This window comes from Pteropus vampyrus, unplaced genomic scaffold (genome assembly GCF_000151845.1).
Source record: "Pteropus vampyrus isolate Shadow unplaced genomic scaffold, Pvam_2.0 Scaffold1000003413, whole genome shotgun sequence".
Classification (NCBI taxonomy): Eukaryota; Metazoa; Chordata; class Mammalia; order Chiroptera; family Pteropodidae; genus Pteropus; species Pteropus vampyrus.
This window is the reverse complement of record NW_011917815.1, coordinates 1-17,813: the sequence shown is the minus strand read 5'-3', so window position 1 is coordinate 17,813 and position 17,813 is coordinate 1. Positions and strand designations below refer to the sequence as shown.

General features: G+C 35.1%; 1 protein-coding gene across 1 annotated transcript in view; it reads right to left on the bottom strand.

Annotated features, from left to right (window-relative positions):
• The window catches only part of LOC105311360 (ankyrin repeat domain-containing protein 26-like), a gene marked incomplete at its 5' end in the record, with an annotated part of 46,672 nt that extends 29,829 nt beyond the window's left edge, over positions 1–16,843 (bottom strand). The window contains 6 exons of the mRNA XM_023527060.1: positions 9,762–10,019; positions 10,436–10,508; positions 10,605–10,633; positions 12,874–12,967; positions 15,287–15,424; positions 16,782–16,843. Coding sequence (XP_023382828.1) covers positions 9,762–10,019; positions 10,436–10,508; positions 10,605–10,633; positions 12,874–12,967; positions 15,287–15,424; positions 16,782–16,843 — 654 coding nt within the window. The remainder of the gene's footprint in view (positions 1–9,761; positions 10,020–10,435; positions 10,509–10,604; positions 10,634–12,873; positions 12,968–15,286; positions 15,425–16,781) is intronic.
• Positions 16,844–17,813: the final 970 nt, after the last annotated feature.

The window sequence follows — 17,813 nt, the reverse complement described above, 5'->3', positions numbered from 1 at the left end:
CATTTTGCTGTACTTCGCTGACAAGTTTTGCTTCTGGAAGCTACTTTATGTTCTTCCCACATTTCAAATACTCTGCTCTTTTGTTTTTTAAAGATTATTTTATCACCTTCCACTATCTATTTCTGCTTCTTTTTCTTTGATTTACTCCCGATAATTTCTGCCTTTCTCATTCTTTATTCTTTCTTTTATTCTCACCCTCTTCCATATTTCCAGAATTTTCTTAGGTCTTAGAGTAGTATCTTGAAGTAGAACAAATAATGTAGATCCTGTAGTGGCGCTCTCAATTTCATCTGATGCTGATACCTGAGAAGAAATACAACTGATCTCCTTTTCCCTTCTCTTTTCCTTCGATGCATTTAGTAGGTGATTTTCTGTGCTACTAGACTATACCAGGAATCATGTTTAAATCAACATTCTGCCAAATGGCTTTTTGACACAATACAGTGTTTACCTTCTACTTGTCCACTGAGTATATTTTTTCCTCTTTGATCTGCAGCTCCAGATAAGTGATCAACATACTTCTTTGGAACACTTGCAGAAAAATTCTGTTAAAATTTACATCAATAGTGAGATACAGAAAGATTTCCCAATTCCTTTCTCAGAAAACATCTGAATTTCCTACATTAAAAGCAAGCGGACCTAACAGTAAGAGAAGAGTGTGCAGAAAACTAAAATATCAAATAGAAAACCTCATCTATGCTCTCTAGATCAAGCCCACTTTTTGACTTCATTTGGCTGCCGACTGAAAACTGAGCATGAATGGCCGGAGTAAAAGCTTTCATAGACACAATACTGATTGATATGCACATTTGAACAGGAAACAACCTTCAAAACACTGAACTCCACATTGCATTTCTACCAAGATAAAGAGAACATTATTGAAATATATGTATTTAAACAAATTCTTTAATAAATATATTTCGTATGAACTTAAAATATTTCTAATAACAGAATCATTCTAGTGCTAATATCAAATACTTGACATGATAAAAACATGAAGTGTGCCACGTTGTGCATAAACTGTAGGACCTGTTTCACTAGGTAAAGAAGGGCTTTTCAAAAGCTAACTATTATTTTATCAAAATTTTGGTAGAAAAAATGATTTCATGAAATGGCAGAGCAGGAAGAAAAACTTTCGAAATTACATTTAAATAATATCAAAACCTTTCTATACAGTTATGCAACCCTTTGCAAACTTGACTGAGCTTTAATAAAGGAAGAATAAAAATATTCACTTATTAACCACCTAAAATGTGCCAGGTACTTCTGAAGCACATTTATTTCTTTTCTATACACAATGGTAATAAAAATGGTATGATGGTGGTTTCCAAACTTTCTGCTTCCTGGTCGTTCCAAGATACTAGGGTAAAATGAGGAACAGATGTGGTCCATTGTTCTCTCTGTCCAGCATGCTCTTTTCCTAGACCTTCGGGTGACTGGCTCCTTCTCATGGTTCACTTGGTAGCTTTTGTCACACTCAGAAAGAACTCTGCTGAACAGGTAAAATATGCTTGCACTCCCATTCCAACTATAAATTGCTCCAGTACTCTCTAATCTAACATCTTCCATTTTTTAATATGGAGCACTTATAATGACTTAGAATAGACTGTTGTTTACTTGTTTTTCTGCTCTTACCAATACCTCCTAACCTCTCGACTTTTAGATTCAGTGTCTCACTGCTGATATTCAATAAGAGAAATATACTTTAGGTCAAAACATTGAAAAATCTGATCAGGAAGGCCTCTACTACCAAAGCACTACACACCCAGAGGATATCTCATAAGTGTCTACTAAAACTGAACATCTTCCAATTTCAAAATCCACGTGCCTGTAACCTTCCCATTCTTTTCTTGACACTACTGCCACTTCATTTTGTTTCAGGTTCACAAAAAGCATCTTCGATATTTAGGAAGTCACTGAAATCATTTGTCTTACATATCCATAGACCTCTTTACTCTTCACCAAGGGTTTTCTCATATGTTGCATCTATTCAAGAAACCTGAGCAGTTCAAGATGCTTTTATTCCCTTCAAGCACTATCTACTAAAAAATAAAAACAAACAAACAAAAAAACACCTCTTCTTAGCACCTGCTGAAGAAGCGTCACTCTTAATAATAAAAACAAAACAAAACAAAACAGTTGATTCCCATCAATGTTTAGGCAGAGGAATAAACCATCAAATACCATCAACAAACAAAGTGACAAGGAAATATTGAAAGAAAATGAAAAATTTCCGGAAAATAAACATAATGACATGGATATCTGTGATTTAAAAGACAGAGAATCAAGATTGCTGATGTGAAAGAATTAAACGAGATGCAAGATAACTTAGATAGGCAATTTAATAAACTCAGAAACAAAATCAATGAATAAAAGGAATACTTTACTAGACAGATGGAAGCTCAAAAGAGAACCAAGTGGAAAGTCTGGAGCTGAAAAACTCATAAAAGAGATGTTGAATGAAATAGTGTGCTTGGGAAATAGATGGGGAAAAGAGTAAGTGGTATCAAAGACAGAATTTAGAAATACTGAAGATGAAAGAGAAGAGAGACTGAGAGTGAGAAAAAAAAAAGATTCTGTAAGAACTATGTGACTCCATCAGAAAGAACAATATAAGAATGATGGGTGTACCAGAAGAGGAAGAGAAGGAGAAAAGAATAGAAGGCCTATTCAAACAGTTGACGAGAACTTGCCAAACCTATGGAAAGACCTGGATCCTGAAATTCAAGAATAAAACAGAACACCTAATGATGTCAATTCAAAAAGGTCTTCTCCAAGGCATATTATATTTAAACTGTCAAAAATTAATTTAAAAAACCCAAAAAACAAAAAAAACACAAGAATTTTCAAAACTGCCAGGGAAAAGAAGACAATAACCTCTAAAGAAAATCCAATTAGATCATTATTGAATTTTTTCAGTAAAAATGATACAAGCTAGGAGAGAATGGAATCAAGTATTCAAACTATTGAGAGAAAGAATTATCAGCCAAGAATAATATGTCCAGCAAAGTTCTAATTTAGATATGAAAAAGAAATGAAAACCTTTCTGATATACAGAGGCTAAGGGAATTTTTCACAAGACTTGCATTACAGGAAACACTAAAGGTGGTTATTTACCTAAATAACTAGGTAAAATTTTTTTTAAAAAACTATGAATAAGGTGGGTGACATCAGGCACAAGCAGGATGTTGCAAACCCTCCACAGAATAGGATATTATACAATTAAATATTATATAATGGTTAGAAGAGGTCAAAAAAAAATTTTAAAAGAGAAGAAGACAATAGTGACTGCAACTCGGAAATGAACTAACGGCATAATAGGGATAATTTGTGAAAACGAAAACGAAAAAAGGGAGGGCGAAGGTGTGAACTTGCCAACGGGAATGGAGGTAAGATGCAGGCAGAAGAAAAAGGACTACTGTATATATGAAACATTTTTTTACATGATCTTAATGGCAACCACACATGTACAAAATATCCAGAACTGAGACATTTAACTTAAAAAGGAGGGAACAGAGGACAAAATCCAAGAATATAACCAAACTAAAATAACAGACAGAATTATAAGGGCAAAGTAAAAATGAAGACTCAGCAATCCGAAGACAAAAGTGAAAATGGGTACACGACAACCTTATATGTCAATAATCACCTTAAATGTAAGTGGCTGGAACTCACCTATAAAAAGATACAGAGTAGCAGATTGGATCAGAAAACAAAACCCAACTATATGCTGCCTTCAGGAGACACGTCTCAGCTGCAAGGACAAACATAGACTCAAAGTGAAAGGGTTCTATAGAAAGCATCACTTGGAGCAAATGGCATTCAGAGAAAAGAGAGCATAGCTGTACTTATATCTGATGAAACAGACTTCAAGATAAATAAGAAGGTAACAAGAGAAAAAGATGGACACTTCATAATGATAAAGGGGACAGTACATCAAGTAGACATACACTTATCAAAATATATACCCCCAATCAAGGAGCATCAAAATACATAAAGCAACTAATAACAGAACTAAAGAGAGAAGCAGACAAATACACCATTATGGTAGCGGACCCAAATACCCTGCTGACAGCTATGTGTAGATCTCCCACAAAGAAAATCAATTAAAGAAAAAAGCTTTCAATTCCATATAAGACCAATTGGACATCATCCACATTACAGAGCTTTTTATCCCAAAAGACCAGACTACATATTCTTTTCTAGTGCACATGGAATATTCTCATAGGAAGACTATATGCTGGAACTGAAAGTAGCCTCAACGAACTTAAAAAGATTGAACCCATACGAAGCATTTAACCCTATCACAATGCATTGTAACTGAAGATTAACTGCATAAAGAAAACAGATACCCCCACAAAGAGATGGAGATTAAACAACATGCTAAATAGATGGACATTAAACAACATTGTAAAGAGTGACTGGCTCACAGGTGAAATAAAACCAGATATCAAAAGGTACATAAAAATAAATGAGAATGAAAATATAAATGTGAAATTACTGAGGCACGAAGAAAGTGGTAACAAGAGGAAAGTTCATAGCACTACGGGCCAACCTCAGAAACAAAAAATCTCAAAAAAAAACAAACCCAATAATTTATCTTAAAGAAATAGAAAAAGAAGAACAAATGAAGCCCATGGTCAACAGAAGGAAAGAAATAATAAAAATCAGAGCAGAATTAAATGAAATTGAGAACAAAAAGACAATAGAACAATGCAATAGCAGGTTCTTTGAGGAGATCAATAAAATTGACAAAGCCCTGGCAGGATTCACTAAGAAACAAAGAGAAAAGAAACAGACAAAACCAGAAATGAAAGAGGACGAGCTAGGATGAATACCACAGAAATACAAAGGATCATACAAAATACTATGAAAGACTATATGCCACCAAATTCAATAACCTAAAAGAAACGGACAAGTTCTTAGAAAGACACAAACTTCCTAGACCAAATGAAGAAAAACTGAAAAATCTAAATAGACCAATCAACAGTAAAAATATGGAAAAGCTCATCAAAAACTCCACAGGAAGGAAAAGGCCAGAAGCAGATGGCTTCATTACTTAATTCTACCAAAGAATTCAAAGATTCTTTAATCCTCGTTCTTCTCAAATCTTTCTGAAAAATTAAAGAAAGACAATACATCCCAACGCATTTTATGAGGCCAAATGACCCTGTTACCAAAACCTGGTAAAGATAACACACAAACACACACACACACACAAACTATAGACCAATATCACTCATGAATACAGACTCAAAAATCCTCAACAAAGCACTAGCAAATCAAGTACAACAATATATTAAAAGATCATACATCAAAATCAAGTGGAGCACATTCCAGGAACAGAAAAAGGATTCATCACACACATATCAATCAATGTGATACACCACAGAAACAAAATAAAGGATAAAAGTCATGTGATCATGACAACGGATGCAGAAAAAGCATTTGACAAGATATGGCGTCGATTTACGATTTAAAAACTTAATAATATGGGTAGAAAAGGAAAGTACCTGAACATAATAAAGGCCATATATGATACACCCTCAGCTAACAGCATATTTAATGCTGAAAAACTGAAAGCTTTTCTCTAAGATCAGGAACACGGCAAGGAAGCTGCCCACACAAATCTTATTCAATGTAGTATTACAAGTCCTAGCTAGAGCAATCAGGCAAGAGAAAGAAACAGAAGGCATCCAAAATGAGAATGAGAAAGTTAAATTGTAATTTTCAGCAGGCGATGTGATTCTTCATGTAAAAAGCCCTAAAGACTTGACCAAAAAACTGTTAGAAACAGAAAACTGACAGTAAAGTAGCAGGATACAAAGTCACCGTACAAAAATCCATTGTGCTCCTATAAATCAAGAATAAAATTTCAGAAAAAGAAATAAAACAATTCCTTTTGCAATTTGAACACTACCAACAACAACAGTTACCTAGGAATAAACTTAACCAAGGACGTGAAGGACCTTTTACTGAAAACTACAAGACGTTATTGAAGACAAAACAAAGAAATCAAAAGATATTCCGTGTTGATGATTTGGAAGCATCAACACTATTCAAATGGCCATATTGACCAAATCAATATAAAGATTAAATGCAGTCCCCATCAAATTCCTAATGGCATTTTGAAAGAAATAGAGCAAAAATAAACCCTTGTATATATGGGCAAATATTTTTGAAAGAGAAGTCAAAAACATACAATGGAAAAAGAAAGCCGCTTTATTAAGTAGTGCTGGGGAAATTGGAAAGGCCATGAAAAAGAGTAAAACTAGACTGCTATCTGTCACCATACACCAAAATTAACTCCAGAGGGATCACAGACCCAGATCTAAGACCTGAAACAATAAATTGCAGGGAAGAAAACATAAGTACTAAATGAAACCAAATGAAACAAACAAACAAACAGAAAACAATGAATGAGACTATATCAAACTTAACAGTTTCTGCAAGCCAAAGAAACCTTGAATGAAACAAAGAAAAAACCTTGAAAAAACTAAATGAGAGAAAATATTTGCAAACGACGCCTTTGATAAGGGGCTAACATCTAAATATAAAAAGAACTCAACAATAACAAAAGCAAACAATATATGTAAAAAATGTAAAACATGGGCAGATGTTCTGAATGGACATTTCTCCCAAGAAGACATACAAACAGTCAACAGACATATGAAAAGATGCTCAACTTCACGAGCTATTCAAAAAATGCAAATCAAAAGCACAAAGAGATACCACCACACACCTTTTTACAATGGCTATCATCAACAGGACAAGTAGTAACAAGTGTTAGGGAGCTCGTAGGGAAAAAGAACCGCTCAAACACTACGGGAGGACTGTAAATTGGTACAGTCATTATGGAAAACAGTATGGAGGTTCCCCAAAAGATTAATAATAGAATTATCATTTGACTTAGCAATCCCTCTTCTGAGTCTCTACCCTCTCAAATTGAAAGCATTTATTCACAGATATAATGCCTTCCAGCGGATCATTGCAGCATTATTCATGGTTGCCAAAACATGGCAACAACCAGTGTCCTTCGATAGATACCTGGATAAAGAAGATGTGTTACCCATATACAATAAAATATCACTCAGCCATGAGAAAACATAAAATATTGCCTTTTGCGACAACATGGATGGATGTTGAGCTTATTATGCTAAGCAAAATAAGTTAGACAGAAAAAGTTGAGACCATATGATTTCAATCATACGTAGGATACAAAACAGAAAGAAAGAAATGAAGAAGACAAACAAATAAACAAAAACTCATAGACACAGACAACAGTCTATTGGTTAGCAGAGGAAAAGAGGCAGGGGGTGGGGGTGGGCGGTGATGGACATAAAGGTAAAGTGGGTCTAATACATGATGACGGAAGAATATCTGGATCGAAGTGGTGAACACACAATGCAATATACACATAATATGTTATTGATTTGTACACTTGAAACCTGAATGACTTCATTATGCAATGTTACTCTAATAAAATTAATTTAAACATAACAAAAAAATAAATTTTATATACCTGTGAGTGATTAGTCTTACTTCCATCAAGTCTTTTATGCTCTTTCTCTGTCGTCCTTCCTAAGACTAGTTCTGCTGACAGATCTAGACATTAATTAAAATAAACTACTTAGAATAATTAGATAAAAGCCATTATCTTAAAAAAAAAACAGAAATAACATTTTAACTATTGAGACTTTAAGCTTACTCTTTAGCTGAATATTTACTTTTTGAAGAAATACTTCTATTTATACAAAATGTCAACAAACCATTTGCGAAAAAATAGACATCACAAATTCCAGGCATACGAACACCTCAAAACTTCATTCACAAAGTAATTCATGCAACATCAAGGAAAAAAAAATCGGTAACAAAACAACACTGAGAAATAGAGAACAACACTGAGAAATAGAGTACAACACAGTTGCCACCTTGTGGTAATACATTTAGCAACGCTCAACTGGATCATAATACATTTAGCAACGCTTCAACTGGATCATTATTCATGATTTCCAAAATTATTATTACTGTTTATGCCTTTATCACTGTAAACCCTTCCTTATATCTGAAATGTTTCTCCTGCCATTCTGACAAATTTCTTTTCATCTTTTAGGACTCGGCACTGGGGTTTAAAGAACACAGAAGACAGGGGTCAGGAATGGCTTTTCTAGAGATAATGCCTGAGCTGAGACTGAAACTGGGAAGTTAGCCAGAATCAAAGGGGCAGAAGGCAGAAAAGACAGAGAGCATGCAAGGCTCTATTGAGATAGGGAGAGAAGCATACAATAGCATAACGCTTGTCTAACACAGAGACGGCGAGTTGAGCATCACCAGCAGTGCAGTAATTCCAGAGAAAAGGTGGACAGTAGAAAGGTCTAGACATGGAGAGTTAGGCAGAGATCAGATCATCAAAGCCGTATATGTGATTTTAAGATGTCTAGACGGTAGTATGGTTTAACCAGTGGCTCATGGTCATATATGCACTGGAGACAGATCACTGTAAATGCTGTGGTACTGATGAATCTGAGGGGCATACGAATCAATGGAAGGAGACAATTTAGCAGGCAATATGTAAAATATAGATGATGCAGCCAAAACTGAGAAAATGTTTCCAGAAGTCTTCAAGATGTAAAATAATCAAGGCCCACTATAGAATAAATCTTTATTCAATGAACATGTTCACAAATCCTGGGTCCCCAGAGAGCTAGACTCTACTCATTACTTTTAAAAAGGTATCAACTAACAAGTGACTTGAACTATGTGAACCCTTTTAAGTTGCTTGAATTCATTTAATACTTTTTCCATTTCACATATTTCTTTGTTGAGGAAGCTTGGGCAGATGTTTACCAGGCATTTGAAGAAATAAGACACTTGCATACATACGTAAACAATGTCAAATTTATAGCTTGCAGACATTACTCTAGGAGGTATGTGAAAATCTTTTGTAAATACACTGTTAATTCTAGAGTTATGGAAAGAAGATAAATCTATAGAGATGAAAGAATACTGTATGTTCCATTACTATAGACCTGATCATAGGACTGATAAGGCACTAAATTAATAATAAGAAAAGTGAAAAATATGTTAATTTAGTCAGTTAAAAGAATGAGTATCCTAGTAGGATTAAAACTGGTTTTCCGTATTTTTTCTTTAAGTGATACAGCACTCCTTTAAAACAATATTTCTTGTAAATCATTTCTTCATTAAAAATTTTTAAACTCGACATACTATATGGACACAGCTGATAAGAAAGTACTATACAGTAAATTCTCAATGATACCCATTATTACTGGAAAAGCCATTTCTAAAATATATAAAACCAAAGAAAATGCAAGAAATATTTTAACATTTCGGTTCAAAAGCTGCTTTTCCAGTTACACTGAATATAGTGATAACTAATACTTGTGAATTCAGACCTATAAAAATAAAGCCAAGAATCCATGTTTTTTTCCAGGGGGCAATCTTTAGATTTTTCCAGCTAGTCCTACAGTTCTAAATAATATCTTGCTGCCCAATGCCAAATGTATACTAAATACTAATCTGAACGAAATCACTCATTCTCCTAATTCTCCTTCATCTTTAGTTACATGTTACCTTCATTCTAAGAAGAATACGTATGGTTTGCTAAGAAGTGTCCTGTTACGCTGTAGGTTGCAGAGACAGAGTGAACATAAAGTCGATTTCACCACAAAATGATTTTCGAAAAGTCAGAAGCCTGATAAATCAACCAATGGGGTCCAGGGTCGAACTCTTTTTATTACCTTCTTCGCTCTCTCTGTTTTCTGGTAGCTGTGATTCACACACATCATGGAGACTCTGATACCCTCGTAGAAACACAGCTCTAATACTAGTCTTGCATTTATCCGTTAAGGTCATGAGCCCAATGTCTGGGGATGCTGACTGCTTTGTGGTCATTGATTGTGACACAAATGGCAATTCATTGTCAACTTTCAAATCCCCAGATCCTTGATGGGTTTCATGATTGAGGGGCAAACTAGCCGAATCCAAATGTGAAGAATCTGAAAATAAAGTTTTCATTAATTAGAACGTAAATAATACTAGTATTTGGAACTATTGTAAAATGGTAAAATTTAATTCCATCAACTTTTGAAAGAAATAAAAAGAAGCATTAGCGATTAATATTAACCTTGTGGAAATCTAAATCAGTATAAAAATTCCAAGCCCCGACATTTAGAGTATTGAACAAAACAAAGAACATCAGAATTGAAAGTTTTCCTTTAAAAATTCTTTTACTCATTCTTGTAAATAACTTTCTCTAACATGGATACCAAAAATGACATCGACTTCATCTCAAATCCTAAATTTGCAAAGAAAAATAAATTTGCAAAGAAAAATGAGAACTAGAAAGACAATGAGCATGTCAAATATTTCCGTGACCTCCCTTTGTGGGTGAAATTTGACTTACACAATTTACCTGATCTGGATGATTGTGTCCCCTTCATTTCTACTGCTTTCTTGGGAACAGAGCCTTTCACTTCAATGGTAGGCTGAATGGATTTTGAAACAAAGTCATTAAAGAAATAATGTTCATCTCGTGCAAGTTGTACTTAATAATTCAAGATAATAAATATAAAAGTTATTACCTTCAAGTGAGGAAACTTTTCAAGAGTACCTAAAATGCAAAAGGACTCAGTTATATGTGAATGTGAAAGCCAACTGTACATTCAAACACTATGAGAATAGAGCTGAATCCTCATGTTTGGCTTTGGAAATGACTATATCAGGTGTTCCTGTGTTTTGGGGGGTGCTAGAGAAAGTGGTAGGACAGCAACAAGATAGAAACAAGAATCTGCCATAAAACTGAAGAAAAACCAGGAGTATAGGTTTCACAAAACATGCAGATGAGCTTTCAAAGGCAAGGTTATTTTTCCAAGGACTCTGACTGAACTGGATCAGTGTGCATCTTCCAATGTGCACACGCCAACTGATGGGTGAAAAGCTATCTTTCATCAGAGGAACAAATCACGACCCTGACAGGGTCCATGTGAAACCTAGTGGTAGAATGCAACAGCCTATCTCTAATGCAAAATGTATAATCATTTATACCATCATGCTACAAGTATTCATCATGATCTTCAATTTGTTCAGTAATCTAGCATGTAAACAATTGCACTGAGAGTTCAGGTGAATGCATAAGTCCTGTATCATCTGAGACAGTGCTATATATTAATCAGCTTGGATAAAGACTTGTAGAATCTTCGTTAGAAGAAAGATTTACTTTTTTCATGCCGATAGGGGCTATGTTTCTTGTATCTCCTAGTTTAGCCATCTGAAACTTTCTTGATCCACTCATGAAAAAAACGTACATAAAACATACCCAAGAAATAATGAATAACGAGCTTTCGACAGTGAAAAAGGGTAATGAAAAATGGAAAATTAAATTAAATTACATCACAAATTTTAGATATTGTCTTTTGTTTCTAAATCAATGTGACACTTTCTGAAAATAATCATTAAGCACTTAGAGTATGAATGCTATAATGTCTTTGTTTTTAAGCTTAGTTGGGCTTTGAAGAACTTTTAAGAACCAACTATCGTATTCAAAATTTGGCAAGCTTAAAGCAAAAGAGCCAATGCTTCAATATAGAAATGAATCTCCTTTCAATAACAAATGCCAATGTAACCTACATCTTTGATGTCTGATAATCATGAGGAGGTTAAATGAGTGGCTACAGTTTACTGCAATTCGAACACTCCCCTCTGCTTCCAGTGTGCTCTGGAGCAGCAGAGATCTCATCTTCGGTTTCAGTGGAAATACTCTCAAGCCATCTCAAGTGAGGTCTCTCAGATTTCCTCCAAAATTACCTAGCTAACACCGTTCTTTCCCCCTTTCTTCCTTTCACTATACACTTTCCTCTTCATAAGTAATGTGTAGACCTGTGGTCTGGAAACTGCTTTTTGCATTCTTTTCATGAATTTATTGCATCAACTTTTCTTTTCCTCTCTATTTCAAAGTAGTAACTTACATTGATCATTTCTACTATTCCTCTCCTTTTTTTGCTTTGGCTATAAACATACTCAGAAATAAAAGCAAAATAATGCTTATTGTTATCCCTTACATGTCTTCACCAATCTGATGGATTTGCTTCTTGATATCTCTGAAGAGAAGGTGACACACTGTCTACTCAGAGCATAGTTTGAAGACCAGCAATGTTGGGTAACCATTAGGGTCAAATAATTACCTCAAAGAATCCCTAATCAGTACAGGGATTGAAAAGTGAGAAATTTAGGGTATCAAAAAATGCCAGAGTGAAAGGTGACCTTTTTAAAATTTCTGTTTCTTATTCTTGTATATAACTTTTTTTTTTTTCAAACATGGATATCAAAAGTAGAGCTCTACATTATCAGACACCTCAGTCTGTAATGCCTTCTCAACAACGAGGAAAAGAGCACAACTGGAAACATTTTGCTGGACTTCTCTGACAATTTTTGGTGCTGGAAGCTATTTCATGTTTTTTCCACATTTCCAATATTGTCCTCTGACATTTTTCTAAAGAATTAGTTTACCTCTTTCCACTACATATATCTGCTTTTTTCCCCTTCAATTTCCTCCCGATAATTTTTGCCTTTCTCATTCTTCATTCCTTCGTTTATTCTTTTTTTGTTTTTTTCTGAGTTTTCTTTGGTCTTAGAGTATCTCGAAGTGGAACAAATAATGTAGGTCCTGTAGTGACACTCTCACTTTAATCTGGTGCCAATACCTGAGAAGTTATACAACAGATCTCCTTTTCGCTTCTCTTTTCCTTACTATGCATGTAATAGGTGATTTTCTTTGGCTATCAGACTATCTGAAGATTCCTATTTTAAATCAACATTCTGTCAAATGCTGTTTTTACACAATACAGTTCTTACCTGCTACTTGCTCATTTTGTCTGTTTTTTCCTCGTTGATCTACAGCTCCAGGTAAGTCATCGACATAATTTATTGGAAGACTTGTAGAGGAATCCTGTTAAAATTCATATCAATAGTGAGATATAGAAAGATTTCCTAATCCCTTTCTCAGAAAATATCTGAATTTCCTACATTAAAAGCAAGCAGACCTAACAACAAAAGAAGCGTGTGATGAAAATCAAAATATTCAATAGAAAACTTCATCTTATGCTCTCTGGATCAACCTGATCTTTTGTCTTCATTGAGCTACTCTAAAAATTAAGCACAGAGGGCTGGAGTAAATACTTTCATAGACAAAATATTGATTTATATGTGCACATCAACAGGGAACTAACTTCGAAACACCTACTCTACTTTGCATTCCCCACAAGTTCAAGAACATTTTGAAATATATGCATTTCAATAAATTACTTAATTAAGCTACTTGGAACTATTTAACAATAGTTCTAAGAAGATTTTTTAGTGTTAAAATTAGATACCTGACATGATAGAAACATGGAGTATGTCATGTTACGTATAAACAGGTCATTGTCGGACCTATTTCACTTAGGTAAAGATAGATGTGGAAAAAGCTAACTATTATTTGGTAAGTGTTTGAGAGGACAGTCATTGAATAAAATGGCAAGGTGGTAAGAAACACTTTTCTTGAAATTCTGTTTAAATAATAGCAAAAATGTTTACATAGTTAGGCACATTTTATTTCTTATCTACACACTACAACAATAATACACATGTTATGATCGTGGTTAGCCCACTTCCTGCTTCCTGGTCATTCCAAGACATACTCAGAAAGATCTTTACTGACACAGTAAATTATACACTCATGCCCATTCCAACGATACTGCCCCAATGTTCTCTAACCTAACATTTTTTCTTTTCTTTATGTGGACTTCTATAGTGACTTACAATGGATTGTTGTTTACTCGATTTCTGCCCCTACAACTACAGCCTAAGCTCTCAACCTCTAGATTCGGTGTCTAACTGCCCAGCACATAGTCGGTATTCGATATCAGAAATTTACTCCAGATCAAAACGTTTAAGATCTCATCAAGAAGGCCTCAAATACTAAGCAATACATGTCTACAGGGTATCTCCAGTAACCGTCTCCTGAAAATTGTCATTCTCCATACTCAAAATCAACATGCTTGTTTAACTTTCCCATTCTTTTCTTGACACTACTATCAATTCATTGCATCATATGTTTACAAAAAGTGTTCCCGATATTTAGTTAGTCATCACATACCACTGTGATCATTGTGCCTTACATTTTCATAGCACCCTATACAAAGTGTTTTCACATTTCTTATCACATTTATTCTTTGCACGAACCTGAGAGGTAGGGATCAGTACCCTTAATATGAATGAGGTCACTGATATACTGACAGGTTATAAGCAAGTTTTCCCAAGGTCCCATAGCTAGTAAGTGACCTATCCAGGATGCTAATATGTTCTTGGACTTCAAATTCAGTATTTTTACCATGAGGTAGCAGATGGCTATAATGTAAGACACTACTGTATACTTCCTTACATTACTATAAGAATGGCTGTCATAAAGGTACTCAATAGATAATATTTTAACTCTCTAAGACAGTTTTTCCTTGCAGAATCTACTTAACAATCCCAATACAATGAAACCTCAAAATCTCATGCATTATCCTTTCATGTTCCAAGGTATTAAAGAAATACACTTGAACATTAGGCCACGGATTGACCGGGAAGAATTCTTCAGTTTTTAGATAAACTGAACTTCAGAACTCAAACTGATGTTTTATGACTTTTAATCTGAGTTTCTTCTACTGTATTACACTAACATCAGTAAGGGAATCGTGCAAATTAGGAGAATGGTCCTATGCAGTATTATTGTATTGATAAACTACTGTATCAATTATCGTTTAAAATAGAAAACCAAATATTTTTCTGTGTAGATGCTGAGGTAGAAAATAAAGTCAAATCAGACCTTTTAAGTTTTAACATCACTTAATGCTGATACTAAAATAAAAAACTAATAACGAAAGACAGTACCTCAGAATCCCAAGGTGATTCTACTTCTTCCTCTTCTATTCCTAATGCTGACATTTTAACTGTAAAATGTAGTTACAGAGACATTAATGAAAATATTTATTACTACACATTTAAAATATATATACAAGTCTAGGTCCAATGATAAACATTTTGATAACATAAAAGTAAGAACAGATACAATGCACGGTTTTGAAACTTTGGTGAGGAAAAAAGAAGTCGTTTGTAGTTGGAATACTTTTGAAGAAACAGAGCAGAAAAATAGACTTAAAGGAAATGGATCTCATATTTGAATCTACACAATTTAGATTTGTTTATATCAGCTTATAAGTAGAGAAAAAATATAGATCGCCACTAAATGACCACTTGGATTATTTTTATGTGTTGCATCAACATAATTCATCCTGTTCTTATTTGTTTGCTCTCGTGGAGCACATTCATTAATATCCATACCATTTTCTTTGCTTCTAATGGCTGGCTTTATTGCTTCTTCCTATGAGAACAAAGGAAAACAAAAACCCAGTTTCAGAAAAGATCACATTCTTTGACTTGTTCACTCAGTCAGTCAATCAGTCAGGAAGACAACAGACCTTTACTGTATCTATCAAATCATAGGCACCAACCTGGGAAAAGTGGCAAATACAAAGAAAAGATTTCATCCTCTATTGTAGTAGGGGCAGAGATGCATGAAAACAGTAAGAACAGAAGAGTGTCATTTGCTACGGCTACAGCCGAGGTGAATAATGTACAGGAAGGGCACAAAGGGACAACAGTCAGTTGTACCTGGAAGGCTCAGGAAATGCTACAAAGATAGGGTTGCCTCTTCAAAGGTTTCCTAAGTGAAGAGTGAGGGTGTGAGGGACATGCTACATAGGGCAGTGGGAACAAAAGCATGAGGTAGGCAAGAGCAAGTAATTGAGGACTTCCACATCTTGGCTATGTAAAGAATGCTGCAATGAATATAAGGAGACAGATATCTTTCTGAGTTAGTGTTTTGGATCTCTTTGGAAAAAGATCCCAGCAGGGGGATTGCTGGGTTCTATATGGTAGTTCTATTTTCAAAAGTCTGAGGATCCTCTGTATTGCTTTCCACTGTGGTTGCATCTATTCGAGGTATTATGGTGAACTGTACATCCCCATGACAATTATGTAACTGCCATTTTGTACTTTGTAACTTTTGAAACTTTTTATATGCTCATCTTTTTCAATGATAGTTCACATACGACATCATATTAGACTCGGGTGTACAACACAACGATTAGACATTTATATAACGTACAAACTGATCACCCCGGGAAGATGTGTTACATATATACAAAGGGACATACCCCATAAAGAATCAAATCACACTATTTGTTGTAATGTGGAAAGACCTTGAAATGTTATGCTAACAGAAATAAGTCAAACAGAGAAATGTAAATACCATATGATTTCACGTATTTCGAAAATCTGAAAAACAAAATAGAACGACGAAAAAAAAGTCGAAAGATACAGAGAAAAAGCTAAGGGCTCCTAAGTGGAAGGAAGATTATGGGGCTGGTCACAGAGGTGAAGGAATTAAGAAGTACAAATCGGCAATTACAGTGACGACAGAAGCATGGAGGCCTGAGGGGTCTCTTTGATCTCTCTCTTGGAAATTATAAGTTAAACACCTACAATTTAGCAGAGGATTCCCAGCGTCAGACACAGACACATGCGACAGATCTGCACATCGAAACAGCTGAAGGTGGGCGAATATCAACAAACAGAGGAGGAGGGAAAAAAGAAGAGCAGAGACGGCCTCTTGCAGTCACAGGCCAGAGCGCACTGTGGGCCTCGGGGAGACCTGAGGAATCAGGGTGCTGTGTTACCCACTGTAGCTCTGAGCATTCCTGCCAGAGCGAGTAGCGTGTAATTCGGCTGACCCGGCAATCTACCGGGCAGAGAATACACAAGTGAGACAGCTGTCTTCTGGCAGCCACCACTACCAGACAGAAAACAAAGCCACAGAATCTGGGTGGCCGCCCACACCCTCCCAGAGCTAGCAGCAGGTCTAAGAAGAAACAGTACTAGTGTCTGTTGGGCTACAAAGCCTAGTATCTACACCCCTGAGAACTCAAGATACAGATCCTGAATGGCAGGCAAGCAGGCACATGTACAAAATATCCACAACTGAGACATTTAACTGAACAAAAGAGAGAACAGAGGACCAAATCTAAAAATATAACCAAACTAAAATAACAGACAGAATCACAAGGGCAAAGAAATAAAGAAGACAAACAAATAAACAAAAACTCATAGACACAGACAACAGTCTATTGGTTAGCAGAGGAAAAGAGGCAGGGGGTGGGGGTGGGCGGTGATGGACATAAAGGTAAAGTGGGTCTAATACATGATGACGGAAGAATATCTGGATTGAAGTGGTGAACACACAATGCAATATACACATAATATGTTATTGATTTGTACACTTGAAACCTGAATGACTTTATTATGCAATGTCACCCTAATAAAATTAATTTAAACATAACAAAAAATAAATTTTATATACCTGTGAGTGATTAGTCTTACTTCCATCAAGTCTTTTATGCTCTTTCTCTGTCGTCCTTCCTAAGACTAGTTCTGCTGACAGATCTAGACATTAATTAAAATAAACTACTTAGAATAATTAGATAAAAGCCATTATCTTAAAAAAACACAGAAATAACATTTTAACTATTGAGACTTTAAGCTTACTCTTTAGCTGAATATTTACTTTTTGAAGAAATACTTCTATTTATACAAAATGTCAACAAACCATTTGCGAAAAAATAGACATCACAAATTCCAGGCATACGAACACCTCAAAACTTCATTCACAAAGTAATTCATGCAACATCAAGGAAAAAAAAATCGGTAACTGA